Source organism: Camellia sinensis, chromosome 3 (assembly GCF_055761805.1).
Source record: "Camellia sinensis isolate YWXY chromosome 3, ASM5576180v1, whole genome shotgun sequence".
Lineage (NCBI taxonomy): Eukaryota > Viridiplantae > Streptophyta > Magnoliopsida > Ericales > Theaceae > Camellia > Camellia sinensis.
The window spans coordinates 210017422-210032974 of NC_138963.1; the positions used below are offsets into that span (position 1 = coordinate 210017422).

The 15553-nt window shown below is 38.1% G+C and overlaps 1 protein-coding gene across 1 annotated transcript; it reads right to left on the bottom strand.

The window, feature by feature from the left end:
- Window positions 1-45: 45 nt before the first annotated feature.
- On the bottom strand, window positions 46-7135 carry LOC114264660 (seven transmembrane domain protein). The gene is made up of 7 exons (XM_028205355.2): window positions 6926-7135; window positions 6120-6189; window positions 5907-5966; window positions 5154-5268; window positions 831-946; window positions 567-691; window positions 46-449 (listed from the first exon to the last, which is right to left on the bottom strand). The coding sequence occupies exons 1-7, from the start codon at window positions 7123-7125 to the stop codon at window positions 326-328; spliced, it is 810 nt and encodes a 269-aa protein (XP_028061156.2). The 5' UTR covers window positions 7126-7135; the 3' UTR covers window positions 46-325.
- Window positions 7136-15553: the final 8418 nt, after the last annotated feature.

Here is a 15553-nt window from a genome sequence, read left to right on the forward strand (position 1 = left end):
AAAATAACAAAGACCAAGAGATGGAAGACTGAAGAACCCTTCATGTTGCGACACAATAATGCAAAATTTTCCCATTGCTTACAAATTGATGAATGGAGAATAAGACTACCTACCTCCAATTACAATCAAAATCTCAAATAGATTAACGGAGTTTTTCAACACTGAAGACCGTATTTGATTTTTATAAATGTTAAAAAAAAAAAAGATCACACAATCAAATCTAGACTTCGGCATATTCTACAACAGTTGCCTCTACGTGACTCAGACTGAAACAGTGTCCCAAGAAGTAGGTTCGCTCACCATTAGGGATGATATCGGGGTTTACTCAGGCTGATGGTTTCTGACATGCGGAAAAGAGCTGCCAGCTAATGAAAGCCATTACCAGAGAGGTGAATAGTTCGAAGCCTACCACCTTTGGAAAGTGCCATCCCAGGCCACGCCTCAGATAGCTGCAAATATAAATGAGAAAAAACAATACGTTTTAGCTACAATAGCTGGAGAAAATATTAGAAACTACTATTATTCATTACTTAAACAAATGACAGTGACCCAATGTTGAAACAGACCTTGTGATTGAGGGCATTGTAGCCACTATCCCTGCACATGCATATATTATGGGAATCAAAGTCTTGGGTTTGTTTTTCCGAAGCCACATCAAGGATCCCAATGCAGCAAGAGATATACTCAACACCTGGATCATGGAAACAAAAACAAATCAACCAAGAAAGGACATTTTTGTTTTATACGGGGAAAAAAAAATCTCCACATCAGCAAGACTGATTCAACTCTATGTACCTTAGTATCAACTGAAAATATGAAAGAAGTCGTACCAGATTTGCATTCGCTTCAAGGCCTTGTAGAATGTAGTCCCAAGTAAATTCTAATCCTCTAGCACCCACCCAAAGGGGTGCCAACCGATGCAGAACCGAGTCGGCAAAAGCCCACCCTGCCAAAATAAAAACAATGGTTCCATACTGTCAATGAAGATAAAAATATAGAGTAACTATGTCCATTGAACAAAAGAACTACAGAATGGATTTCAATAGAAATTCACCAACTCAATTTCACAACAAACACAGCATACTAGCGTGAATTAAATTACAAATTAAAAATAAGGATACTACACATACATATGCAAATCACTGAGACACTATAACCTCTAGCACCCACCATGCCAAGAAAACTACTCCCCATCTTCTCAGTATATGATAATATGACTAAAAACAGTAACAACCATCACTATTTTATATTTTTTTAATAATAAATATAAGAGAAATAGAAATGAGCATTGTCAAATATTCTTAATAGGTGTCAAAACAAGTTTCGTTGAGTTTCCGTGTGTTTTGGTGTAGTGGAGGCATTGGAATTTCAGTATTCCACTAATGTTTCATTTTGGTTTCCTAAGAAATTAAAATGCTTCGGCCATTTCGATGGAAAACAAACAAAAATTTATTTCTTGATGTAATGAGCTGCCAAAATTAATCTTCCCTGTTAAAACCTACCATCACCTACTCCACCTACTACACCTACCACCACCTACTACCACCTACTACACACCTACCACTACCACCTACTACCACCTACTCCACTACATCTCCTATATAAGGAGCCCCTCACCATTTGTAATATATAACATTCAATCAATCAATAATACAATTAATATCTATACAATTCTCTATTTTTCTTTATACATTAAATTTCTACATGGTATCAGAGCAGGTTTAGAACCTAATATTTTCGCTTCCCCGGCGGGCGGCAACCTCACCTTAGCCGCACGCCGGACCTCAACCTAGTCCGCAAAAAATTTCCTACACATACCTTGAAATTTCTTCTAGTCCACCACCTTCATGCCCAACTCCTTCGAGTTGCTGTCCTCGACTCACCCAGTCAACCTATCGCCACCAATTTTCTTCCTTGAAGCTTCCTCTTTTCTCCGCACTCTGTTTCACTCTCATTCTCTCCCGAAGCTTGCCAGTGGATTCCAGAGCTACACTCCTTGATGTCTCAGCTTCGATCCAGAAAACTACAGAGCTCAGCACAAGGATTACAAGTTACTGACCTTAGCTCGACTCGAGCGTGACTCAGCCCGTGTGAAATCGCTCCAGACCAGGTTAGATCTGGCGATTCGCGGCATTACTCAGTCGGCTCAGTGGAAAGCAACTTTCTCTCCAACCAAACAGCGGCAACCTCTCTCTGTTGTCGGTCGTTGTAGTTTGAATCTGAATCTTTGAAATTGTTGGTGAAAGACAACATACGTAGTTGCAGGTGGAAGCAAAGATGCCCAAACAAGCTGGAAATCGAAAAAAGGAAAGAATCGTTCTTGACTCGGTCGGTCAACTCAGTTTTCGCCTTCGTTCGATTCGCCTTCGTTCGAGATCCTCTTCGTTCTCTTCTTCCTTGTAGCTTTTATCATCTTCAAGGATCTGACAGCTAGACCGGAATATAATCAGATCCTTGTGAAAAAGCCCGGTGGACCTGATTGGTGGTTTGACTAGGGCTAAGGCAGGCCTCAAATGGAGAATTGTCTCATCTCATCTTATGTCTGTGGGAGAGATCAAAGTGCCTTCAGTGATGAGAAATCCACCGGCTGTTGATCTCTGAACGTAATACTTAACTAGGGCTTCCCCTGGAATCTCATTCAGTGCTCTGCATCTAGTCATTGGTGCCAGCACCACCCTGTGAGAGAGCTTGAACTTTCCCATCTTGAAAGGAGAGAAGAGTTTTGCACAGACCCATTTTACTTTTCTTCTTTTATTATTTTTTCTTTTCATCCATTTACACCAAACACAACACCACACAGCTTCCAATACTATTATAAAATATTATCCCAAAAACATCCACCAGATCCCCTTTCATCATATCCACCACTATTCTTTTCTTTATCACCTATCTTTATATTATTCTTATTATTATTATTATTATTATTCATAAAAAAAAAAAAAGAAATTCCAAACACCATTACTGTTTTGTTACGAATCCGTGTGATAAAGATTTGCACACCAAACCTTACCTTCTTTTATTCATCTCAGGGATCAACCCCGATCAGCATTTTACACCAAAAAAAAAAAAAAAAAAAAAAAAACACACACAAAACAACCACATCCACAGGCAGGATTTTTTCTTCTCTACTCTGCCGCCGGTCTCTTTTTCTTGCCTCCGTCCTGAGCGGCCCTTACCGGTGCTGCCTCCATGTTTCCCACTCCACTGGGCACGATCACTACTCCCTGCTCCTCCACTACAGCATATGGCGGACCTCCAAATCGGAACATCACGGTGGCCTTCCGCTTCAGCTCCTTATTTTCCGCCTTTAGCACACTTATCTCTGCTCGCGCATCCTTATACATGCGCTGGAGCAGAGCCAGTTGGGCGTTTAACTGCTGCACCTCATTTGTCCTACTCTGCAGCCGGTGCGACAGGTTTGTGACCGCCGTCATGGTCTCCACACATGACTTCAAAGTATACTGATTTGCCTCAATATCCGTTTGCACCGCCATTTTTTGCTCCACCGACCGCATCGGAAAGTTCAACGGAGCAAAACCAGAGGCGCTTGGTTGAGGTTCACTGGCCACCGCACCAGTTATCTCTCTTGTTGACTCGTTGAGGTCGGGAAAGAGAGTGAGCAGACCACGGGACGAAGAGGCCATATTCTGGGTAGCTGAACGGGAAGACGAGGCCATGTTATGGGTTGTTGAATGTTTCAGAGAAGGGTTGGTTACAGAGTGTTTACAGAGTGTTTCAAGATTTGCAGCTCTTAGCGACAAGCTCTCAGAGAACGAAGAGGTTTCAACTGGTTTGTTATGCTTCCAAGCCTCAGCCTCCGCTTCGGTTTATAAAGACCATGATGAAAAGGCAGACACGCGCATCATGCGCCTCTCGGTGCTCGCCGACAACTTGGGCGTGCCTTTTGATGGCACGTCTTTTGATGGCACGCCTTTTTATGGATTGGGCACGCCTTTTGATGGCACACCTTTTGAGGGTGCGACTTTTTATGGGTCCGACAAGACTCTGTAAACTGTCCCGACATTGATTCCGGTTAGCTCCTTCATGGGTCCGACAAGACTCTGTAAACTGTCCCGACATTGATTCCGGTTAGCTCCTTCATGGGTCCGACAAGACTCTGTAAACTGTCCCGACATTGATTCCGGTTAGTTTTTACAAGGGTCCAGCAAGACTCCGTAAACTGTCACAACAACTGTCACAACATTGTCTGCTACAACGGTCTGACATGACCCCATAAACTGTCTTCTACATCGGTCCAACACGAGCCAGTGTCTTCTACATCGGTCTGCCATAACCATACAGTCTTCTACAACGGTCTGACACGACCATACAGTGTCTCCTATCCATTTTTTATTTTTCAGATTATTTTCTTGTTTTGTTACTCTCTCCAAACTCAAGTTGGTTAGTTCCTATCCCCCTTGAGTTTGCGGGGGGCTGTTAAAACCTACCATCACCTACTCAACCTACTACACCTACCACCACCTACTACCACCTACTCCACTACATCTCCTATATAAGGAGCCCCTCACCATTTGTAATATATAACATTCAATCAATCAATAATACAATTAATATCTATACAATTCTCTATTTTTCTTCATACATTAAATTTCTACATTCCCGTTAGCCAAAAAATTACTTTCTTACCACATGTAAGAGCTTGTACCAAAACAGATTACAAGAGTTTTTAGATTGGAATTGCTATTGAGCATTAATTGAAAGAGAACACAATATAGAGTTTTGTTATATGATGATTATATTGTCCATGCTACTATCTCTAATTCAGTAGAGTTACATTTCTTAATGGCAATATAACCACTTGGGAAACAACGTAAATATTACTAAACAGGAGATGAGAAAGTGCCTATCAAGGTATCAACTATGATGAAGCATCCACACTTAAAACGGGTAAGGAACTCATCAACTGTGAGCAACTCTGGTTTTCTATATTTGGATGAGATTAAGAGAGTATATCACTAGTTATTTGCCAAGAAAACTACGAATGAAAATGTCAATGTCACAACAGCTAGGCTAAATTGACCTAACACATAAAAGTCCAGGAACTTATTGATTTAATTTAATGGGGGGTAAAAGACCAGAGATGTGAGCAACCTAACAACCAAAAATCTTTGTCCACATAGGAGTTTACTCACCAAGTCCTACCGCTTGGAACTTATGATTTTGAGAGATGTTCCTGTGAGTCAACTGGGTCAATGCAAAGTAAAGCCCAGCAACGTCTATAAAGCCAATCAGAGCTTTCAATAGTTCCTGAAAATGAAAACAGAATAGTACTTTATAACACAGGTGAATAAACAATTTATCCTTAATGCCGTATTTATTTATTTTTTGTTTGAGAAATTAAATTTTGCAAATCACAAGCTATATCATATATTTTCACACTTTTACTTCAATATTATTTGGTCCCCACTAAAATGTGAATTTAGGTTAAGATGGAATAATTCATACATAGTCACAGTTCAACACTTCAAAAGAATCAGTCAGCTTAGAATCTTAAAGTTGGTACTATACTAAACATTTCATGTCAATGCAGAAGCAACAATACATGAGATAAACATAAGACACTTTCTCTTCATACAACTTGTAAGTGACGTGATGCAACTTTGAGATGTAAACACTAGCACAATCTAAAATTAACTTACTCTTTCAATTTCATCCATTTTAATACAGATCATGAGAGAGAAGAAATTCCTCAATTCTCACATAGATGGGAGATAGAGTTGAGTACTGGAAGGATCAATGAACAAGTACCAAATAATCTCCTCTATACATCAGTGTTTTTTTCTTATTAATTGCAAAATAATGACTGAACAACTGAAGTCCCGATCTTCAAAGATAAAGTTAATAGAAAAGATAATAGAGGAATAAAAAAAAAATCCAGAAAGTACCTGATATGGATCAAAGCTGTCATTTTCAGACACCTTAAGAAAGGTTGCCAGGCAAACAAGCTGTTGCAGGGGAAACAAAGTGTTAACAGAAATTAAAAGTATGAAGCTGGAGATGAGAAGTATATCCATTTCGAGAAGATTAGACGTAAATCAGAGATACAAAAATGAATCAAATGAAAGGTCAAGCAGCAGCGTGAAATAGCATCAACCAACCTTCACTAATGCTGTTCCAAGATAAACAACAGCAGCTTTAACAGAAGTACCAAGAGTATCATACTCCGATCTGTAAACAAATACTTATTAATGCAAATGCAATTCATACAACGATAGCAAGTAAAACTAGACAAGAATTAATGCAACAAATTAATGGCCACAAAATAATTTATTTCACTGGATATAATTCATGAGGATTTAGAAGCGAAAAAAAAAATCCATAATCAAAATTATAAGTGAATAGAAGTTGCAGCATAGCTAAACATAGCAACAATAATCACTAATGTTAACAATTCATCTATATTTGTAACAGATCATAATACGCAACATAAATGCCATGCTACTCCTTCAAGTATTATAAAAATCAAGGGGAAAGCATCAAATACTATGAGTGCTAAAAAATATTGAATTGAAGCTCATTTAAAAAAAAAATAAAAAATAAAATAATAATAATAATTTACCATTACACATAAACACTTACACTTAACTAATAAAACTGAAAAATTAAAACACCTTGCGTTATCAACATATTCTCGTAATAAATTTGCCTATAATATTGCATCAATTAAGATACAAAATCGAGTATATTGAACAATTGCAAACAAAAAACGAAGAAAACGCATCACTCTTCTCCAAATAATACACATCGTGTCTCTAATTGAGAATCAATGAAAGACCAAAATTAATGTCGAATTAGAAAGACTGCGAGAGATGTGAAAACAGATTCACACTTGGATCGAGAACAGATCTGAATATAATTACTGAAGAAACAAAGCAAAACTGGAGAGAGATAGTAGAGGACTTACAGTGGGGTCGCAGAGTAGTAAACGGCGTGAGGGCCGAAAGTGAGAATTGCGCAGTTGAAGAAGTGGAACACCGTCATTCTCTTCTTTTTTTTCTCTCTAGAAGCGACGGTGACAACAAGAGATCCAAACAGAGAAATAAATCGAACGTAGCACAAGTTCTTCCTTCCTTCGCTATAACTGACGGATCGATCGATATACATACGATTGATGAGGGTGACCGCACTGTAGTGTTTCTTAGGGCATTAATTGGGCTTTCTTTCGTCTGAGATATGGGCCTTAAGTGTGCCCAGAAACAAAGCCCAGATCCAGAAAAAAAAGAGAATGAAAGTCTGGCCCAATCCAGTAGTTTGCCCACGGGATAGGTTTTCAAGTCTTGCCCAGTTCGTTGCATTGTACATCGATGTGCCATAATCCTGCTAAATCGGGAACTTTGGCCTTGTTTGACTAATAGCATTAATAGTGAAAAGATTAATAATTTCATCAAATTAGTATAAGATTAATTATTTAATTAAATTAGTAAGATACTCATTTATTATGTATTCATTTTATTTTTTTTCCTTTCATACTTGAAATTATGATTCCCAACTTCTCTTAATATTTAAAATTTGCCAAATTCATCAAATTGAATGTCTGTTATACATGTAATCTAATTAGTAAAACTTGTAATTAAATTTGAGATTGTGAGTTCATAAACTAACAATCTTAATTTAATATTATAAACTTACTAATCAAACATGTCCTTTGGAATTAGCCACGACTAGGCTGCTAGGGTGAATTTCGTGGAATTGAAGTCTATCCAAACAATTTGAAGAGTGGAGAAATTTGAGCCTGAGCCCGGGAACTTGTTGGTCCAAACCTATTTCCAAATTTAACTCAAATAATTGAGGCTAAGTTCCAATAATGCAAATTCAAACATAAAAAAATTGTTATAAAATGTATTATAGCTATGAAATCCTTTCTTTCACCATTTTTTTTAAAAAAAGGAACTAATTTATTGCAAAAAGAAAATTAAAAAAGAAATATAATAAAAAATAATATTAATTTATATATATTAACAACAGGCTTCAAGTTGTTTAGATTGTGAAAACTCCTATCCAATCCAGTCTAAATTTAATTTAAGTTATCAATTTTCAGCTGAGGCCATTGAAAAAAAAATGTAGAGAGAAAAGTAAAGTTCTGTATGTGTTATTGTATTAAATCAAGTACAATGACTCCTATATTTATAGGAGGAGAGAATGTACACTAATTAGGAAGGTGCATCACTAAGCAGGAAGGTGTATCAATCACACACTAAATATAGCAGGTACAATAATCACTATCAATTAACAATATATGACTATATATATATACACTAATAACCCCTTGCAAACTCAAGGTGGATAGACATCAACCAACATGAGTTTGGAAATTAAATCACTAAAACGACCAAGGAGATGAACCTTGGTGAAGATATCAACAGACTGATCAGGAGAGGCAATAGAATGGAGATGGACTGTGCCATGAACCACGTGCTGGCGGAGAAATGGCAGTCGATATCAATATGTTTAGTGCGATTGTGGAAAACATCATTACGAGCAATTTGAATGGCACTTTGGTTGTCACAGTAGAGAGAGGTAGTATCAGTAGAAACGACACCCATGTCAGCAAGGAGCCATCAGAGCCATAGAAGTTCTTGGGTAGTATCTGCAAGAGCTTGATATTCAGTCTCAGTATTAGAGTGAATAGTGAGAGTCTGTTTCTTGCTGCGCCAAGAAATAAGTGAATCCCCTAGAAAGAAGCAAAAGCCAGTAGTGAAGCGACGATCAGTGGGATCCCCAGCCCAATCAGCATTAGAATAAATACGAAGCTTGAGAGAAGATAGAGAGGAATAGTGAAGACCATGAAATAAAGTGCCCTTGAGATAGCGAAGAATGCGAAGTAGGGCATCATAATGAGGTGCGCGAGGAGCCAACATATGCTGACTGACAATGTGGACAGCATATGAAAGATCAGGACGAGTAACTGTAAGGTAGATAAGACTGCTTACCAACTGCCGGTAGAGGGTAGCTTCGGGAAGAAGAGTGCCATCAAGAGAAGTAAGACGAGTCTGAGGATCACTTGGAGTACAAGCAGTTTTGTAATCAGTAAGTACAGCTTGAGCGAGAAGATTAGAAGCATATTTGGCCTGAGAGAGAAAATAGCCAAATGAGTCACGAGAGATTTCAAGACCCAAGAAATAATTGAGAGTACCAAGATCCTTCATCTCAAAGTGGCAGCTAAGAAACTGTTTGAGGCGAAGAATACCAGCCTCATCATCTCCGGTGATAATCATATCATTCACATAAAGAAGAAGGAGAGTGGTGCCTTGAGCAGTGATGCGAATAAATAAAGCCGAGTCAGAGGAGCTAGAAGTGAAGCCAAAGTCATGTATAGTAGCACTGAACTTAGCAAACTAAGCACGAAGAGCTTGCTTGAGTCCATATAAGGCTCGTTGTAGTTTGCAGACTTTATGGGCTGGAACAGTAGACCCAAGAGGGGCTTGCATATAGACTTCCTCAAGAAGATCACCATTGAGGAAGGCATTTTTCACATCCATCTGAAAAAAGCCCTAATTACGAGTAGCAGCAATAGCAATCAAGCTATCACTACAAGAATTTTCACTTTTGGTAACTAAATTTTTAGTCGCCGAATGGTTTTAGCGACTAAATTATTTGGTCGCAAAAGTAATCGCCAAAAAATTGTCGATAAAGGTAATTAGAGACTAAAATTATTTTAGTCGCCAAATGTATACAATTCCCGACTAAAATTTTAATCGCTAAAAAGTTGGACATTAAATTAAATTAGACCTTTTTCGGCGACCAAACTTTTAGTCGCTTAAAGTCCCATATTTTTAGCTACTAAAATTTTAGTCGGTAAAGAGTTCTTCTTTTGGCTGCTAAAAATTTAGTCGTCGAAAGTCCCACATCTTTGGCTACTAAATTTTTAGTCGGCAAAGAGTTCCTCTTTTGGCTACTAAATATTTGGTCGCCTAAAGTTCTACATTTTTGGCTACTAAAATTTTAGTCAGCAAAAGTGTTTTTATCCTTTAGTTTTTTGTTTTTAGTTACGAAATATTTTAGTCGCCAAATGTTTGATTTTCTTTTGGCTACTAAACTTTTAATCGCCAAATGTCTATTAATTTTTTTTTGCTACAAAACTTTTAGTCGCCAAATGTCTTTTCCCAATTTCTTTTTAGCTACAAATTGTTTAGTCGCCAAAAACATGATATTATGTTTTAACGCAAAATTATCCACAACCTGTCTATATTCAATGCAACCTGTAATACGTATATAAACAAAATGATACATACTATCAATCATTCCACAATCTGCATCTGTATACCAAAAATAAGGTCTTGTTTGGGGTACTCTAAAAAGTCAAAAAGTCAAAAAGTCACTATCCTATTGAATTCACATCATCTTATTTAATTCACATCATCTTTTTACCACATCACTTCAAACCCAACTCATTCCCAACCCATATTTTACAAAAAGTCAAAAAGTTCACTTATTTAGATCATCCCAAACCACTCCTAAATAACTTTAAATGTCAAAGTCCATACAAATCAACTATTGTCCAAACTAAAATAATAATTCCATATAAAATATATCATACAAAAATCAAAGCCCTCCGTACAAAAAATACATTTACTACCAAGCGAAATTACCATTTGGCATGGTACAAATTACCATCGTAATCTGTACGACGACAAAAGGTGATATATGTACCATGACAAAAGTTTTCTATAGACTATAACAAAACGTTCTATATGTACGCCGACAAATGGTATATATGTACCACGACAGTCATTATCTATTGATTGCCAAAAGTTTTCTATATTAGTAATAATGAACTACACAAAAGCTGAGGACAACAAATGTATTATATTAGTTCTACACAAAAGTGAATTTTTTTCTCCATACACCAATATGGATTATCCACAAGTCCATGTAACAAAGCCATCTACAAAGAAAAACAAAAAACGAAACATTAGAATTGGTTACAAAATATCAATTCAGTCAGCTATATGGAACATGTTCTAACATGCATTTAAGGTAGAACAATCGAGAAATGTCTTCTTGGATATAAAAGAAAGTATATATATATATATATATGTATGTATCATGCAATATTTATTCCAACCAACTGCACAAACAATGTAATATGTAATTTCTTCGTCCTATAAATATATAAAGGCAATTATTAGAATATATAGATGTTATTTTCATAAAGTTTTCACTTTTTAAACTAAGTGTTGCGAGTTTTTCGACTAAGTGTAAGGCGTATTCGGGGGCTGTTATGAATTTTCGCCCTCGGAAAACTCTTTTTCGAGTAAGTTTAGGGCGTATTTAGCTCTAACTCCCAACCTACGGATTCAAATTACGTTCCGTCAGTTCTCACAAGTCTTATTTGTCATGGTGAAGCTATCTATGTGAGCCACACGGTCGTTTGGGGGTTGTTTTGAATTTTCGCCCCCGAAACGCCCTTTTTCGACTAAGTTTAGGACATATTCGACTCTAACTCCCAACCTACAAGTTTGAATTACGTTTCGCCAGTTCTCATAAGTCTTATTTGTCATTGCGAAGCTATCCATGTGAGCCACACGGTCATTCGGGGGCTGTTTTGAATTTTCGCCCCCGAAATGCCCTTTTTCGACTAAGTTTAGGGCGTATTCAGCTTTAACTCCCAACCTACGGGTTTAGATTACATTCTGTCAGTTGTCACAAGTCCTATTTGTCATGAGGGAACTGTCCATGTGAGTCACACGATGGTTCGGGGGCTGTTTAGAATTTTCGCCCCCGAAATGTCATTTTTCGACTAAGTTTAGGATTACGCGGCTTTAACTCTCTACCTATCGGTCCGAATTACATTCCGTCAGTTGTCACAAGTCCTATTTGTCATGGGGAAGCTTTTCGTGGGAGTCACACGGTCATTCGGGGGTTGTTTAGAATTTTCGCTCCTGAAACGCCATTTTTCGACTAAGTTTAGGATGTATTCAGCTCTAACTCTCTACCTATGGGTCTGAATTACGTTCCGTCAGTTGTCACAAGTCCTATTTGTCATGGGCGAACTGTTCGTGTGAGTCACACGGTGGTTCGTGGGCTGTTTAGAATTTTCGCCCCCTAAACACCATTTTTCAACTAAGTTTAGGACGTATTCGGGTCTAACTCTCTACCTATGGCTCCGAATTACGTTCTGTCAGTTGTCACAAGTCCTATTTGTCATGGGGAAACTGTCCGTGAGAGTCACACGGTCGTTCGGGGACTGTTTAGAATTTTCACCCCTGAAACGCCCTTTTTCGACTAAGTTTAGGACGTATTCGACTCTAACTCTCTACCTGTGGGTCTGAATTACGTTCCGTCAGTTGTCACAAGTCCTATTTGTCATAGGGAAGCTGTCCGTGAGAGTCACATGGTCGTTCGGGGGCTGTTTAGAATTTTCACCCCTGAAACGCCCTTTTTTGACTAAGTTTGGGACGTATTTGGCTCTAACTCCCTACCTATGGGTCCGAATTACGTTCCGTCAGTTGTCACAAGTCCTATTTGTCATGGGGAAGCTGTCTGTGACAGTCACATAGTCGTTCGGGGGTTGTTTAGAATTTTCACACCCGAAATGCCATTTTTCGACTAAGTTTAGGGCGTATTCAGCTCTAACTCTCTACTTATGGGTTCGAATTACGTTTTGTTAGTTGTCACAAGTCCTATTTGTCATGGGAAAGCTATCCATGAGAGTCACATGATGGTTCGGTTGCTGTTCAGAATTTTTTCCCCCTTAATGCCCTTTTTCGATTAAGTTTAAAGCGTTTTCGGCTCTAACTCCCAACCTACACGTGCTAATTACATTCCGTCTACGGTCACAAGTCCTATTTGTCATGAGGAAGCTGGTTGTGACATCCATACGGTGGTTTCGGGGTTGTTTTAACGCCTTTTTTTCGGTTAAGTTAAAGTCATTTTCAGCTCTAACCCCCAACCTACACGTGCTAATTATATTCCGTCTGTTGTCACAGGTCCTATTTGTCATGGGGAAGCTGGTTGTGATATCCGTATGGTGGTTCGGAGGCTGTTTTGCATTTTCACCTCCTTAACGCCATTGTTTGAATTAATTTTAATAAAGAAAGCTATGTAGGCTTGTTTCTAGGTATCCAATTCCTTTAATTTAACCTAGTATCTAAGTACATTGCAAAATATTCCTATTTCTTAACAAATTTCATTTATTTTCTAGAATAGAATGGTGTGCACAATATGCCATAAAGCCATAAAGGTGTGCACAATATCCCATGCTGAAGTCTTGTTACAAAGTTCTATAAATCTGTGAGTTGCTAAATTGATCAACTTCTGTAGATCCTAACAAGGAGGAAATGAAATTTAAGATTTGATTGATCAGAGGAACTTACTAGTGTTATCTCAAACTGTTCACTAGAGTTCCCCAAGACCATAATAAATACAATTACCTCAAATACAAAAAAAAAAAATTGCCTACGTTAAGACTCTTTGGCCATGCATGCAAGAAATGGACATCATTTTCTTGATCGAACTTGAGTTCTTGCATCAAGGCAATTGACAAGATCATTAGGATACAAGTTAGGCAAATCAAACGATCCTAATAAAGAGGTAGTGACAACAGACCAACAGATCTAACAAAGATCACAGCAGAAGACACCGATATAATATGAAACAGTAAAGTGCAAAATGACACTCTTACTGTCACTTGATCTGAAGACACATGCATATCACGTACTATTTTTTGACACTATGTACTAAAGGGTAACCCAATGTATGAGACTTCCACTAAGACAAGGTCTATTAAGAGCAAGATGTATGTAGCCTTAACCCCATTGCTGGCAACAATCTCCAAGGATCCAAGACAGAACAAGAGACTAAGGTTTCTACTTTCCCAATTACAACCACACAATCATCATATAACAGCCTGAAGTTCAAAAGAAATAAATATGAATATAAGGTGAATTTTCATCAATGAAGGGTAAAGGTAAACATCCCAATAATACGCAGAACCAAGTCTTCAAGCCACAGTAAGATCCTTAAGAAAGAAAAATGATAGAGTTCAAATATGGTTAAGGGGGTAAACTTTGTCAAGAAATTAAGGTATTTGCAAACATGCTTACACAAGAAATGTGGATAGCAGGAAGCTCTAGTTGAGTTCTAGAGGTGTTTCTGTAGACCGCCCGGAACTTCACTCCGCGCGCGAAGGCGCGAATCGTTTTTCTTAGCTACTACAGTTCGGACTCGGGTCACGGTTCTGAATCTAATCTCACAAAGTGCAATGTGAGATTGATAAATCACCAAAGAGTCCAAATCCGGCAAATCGTTTTGAAAAACTGATTTTTATCAAGAAGTGCCAAACATGGACTGCTTTGCCAGATTTCAGAGTCGCCACCTAAATATTTTGTTTTGAGAAATTTAGGAAGTCCTGACTCATGCCTAAGGCCACGTGTCTGTCATCGCCAAAGTTGCCTCGGCTCGGGAACTTGGGTACGAAGGGGAAGGTCATAAAATGAGCACCCCCGCTCACCCGATCAAAGGATCAGCCTCCACTAACAGGATATGTTGTTTTTGAAAACACCTGTGTTCTTATTCCAGTTTATTAGCTAGCTTACTATGTGATGCGCACAACATACAAGTATAGACTCAATCACGCGGATTGGAACAAAACAACTCATGTTTGTTTTTGAAAGTGGTTTGAAGGTGCTACTCGCAAATAGGCTAAGACGCAGATTTGCCACCCTCAAGTGGGCTTAGAAAAATATGATTTTGCCAATTCAAGTGGGCTTTAAAACTCACAATCATCGAGTTGTTCCAATTCAGGCAATCAAACCTCCATCCACAGGCATTCAAGCAGTTATAGCAGTTAAGAACATAGCCTCATGGCAAGCATGCTAAACATGGCAACACTTACACACATGCAAGGATGCTAAAGCGTAAAAGCTTATGTAGTACTCTGAGCTAAAAAAGAAGCTAGTTAACTGCTATAACTGCTTGAATGCCTAATGCAACACATGCAAAATGCATGATCATAGCTATGGCAGGAATGCCTAATGCAACACATGCAAAATGCAACTAAGATAGGCTCGGCTATTCTAAGATGTCATGTGAAATGCAACTGGATAACATGTATTCAAATTAGTATTGAAATACAATACAGTTAGTATGATGCGTCGAGCCTGGTGCATGCAAGACGAATGAATGAATGCAAACATGCTATCAGAAGGATGCTAATTCAAACATGCCCTAAAACTAACCATCAAAAGCTGATAAGTAAAAGGGAGAAAGAAATGGGGGTTGGAAGACATGCATCACACACACGCACCCTTATTTACAAAATTGTGCCCTCTCGACGGAGGGTCCGAATAATAAGCTAACTAGCTAATCTAAGCTAATTAAACTAATTATTACAAAACGAAACTAATTAACTAATCCTAGTTAACTAATTATTACAAAACAATGAATGGCTAAACACATTAACTAATTAAGTACAAAACCATTAACCTAGCTAATTAGGCAAAGCAACTAAATAAAGCAGTAAGAAGAAGTCCTTAGTGCAAGAAGTGCATGCATGCTCGGTCGCCTCGTTCAGAAATCCATCACGATGCCC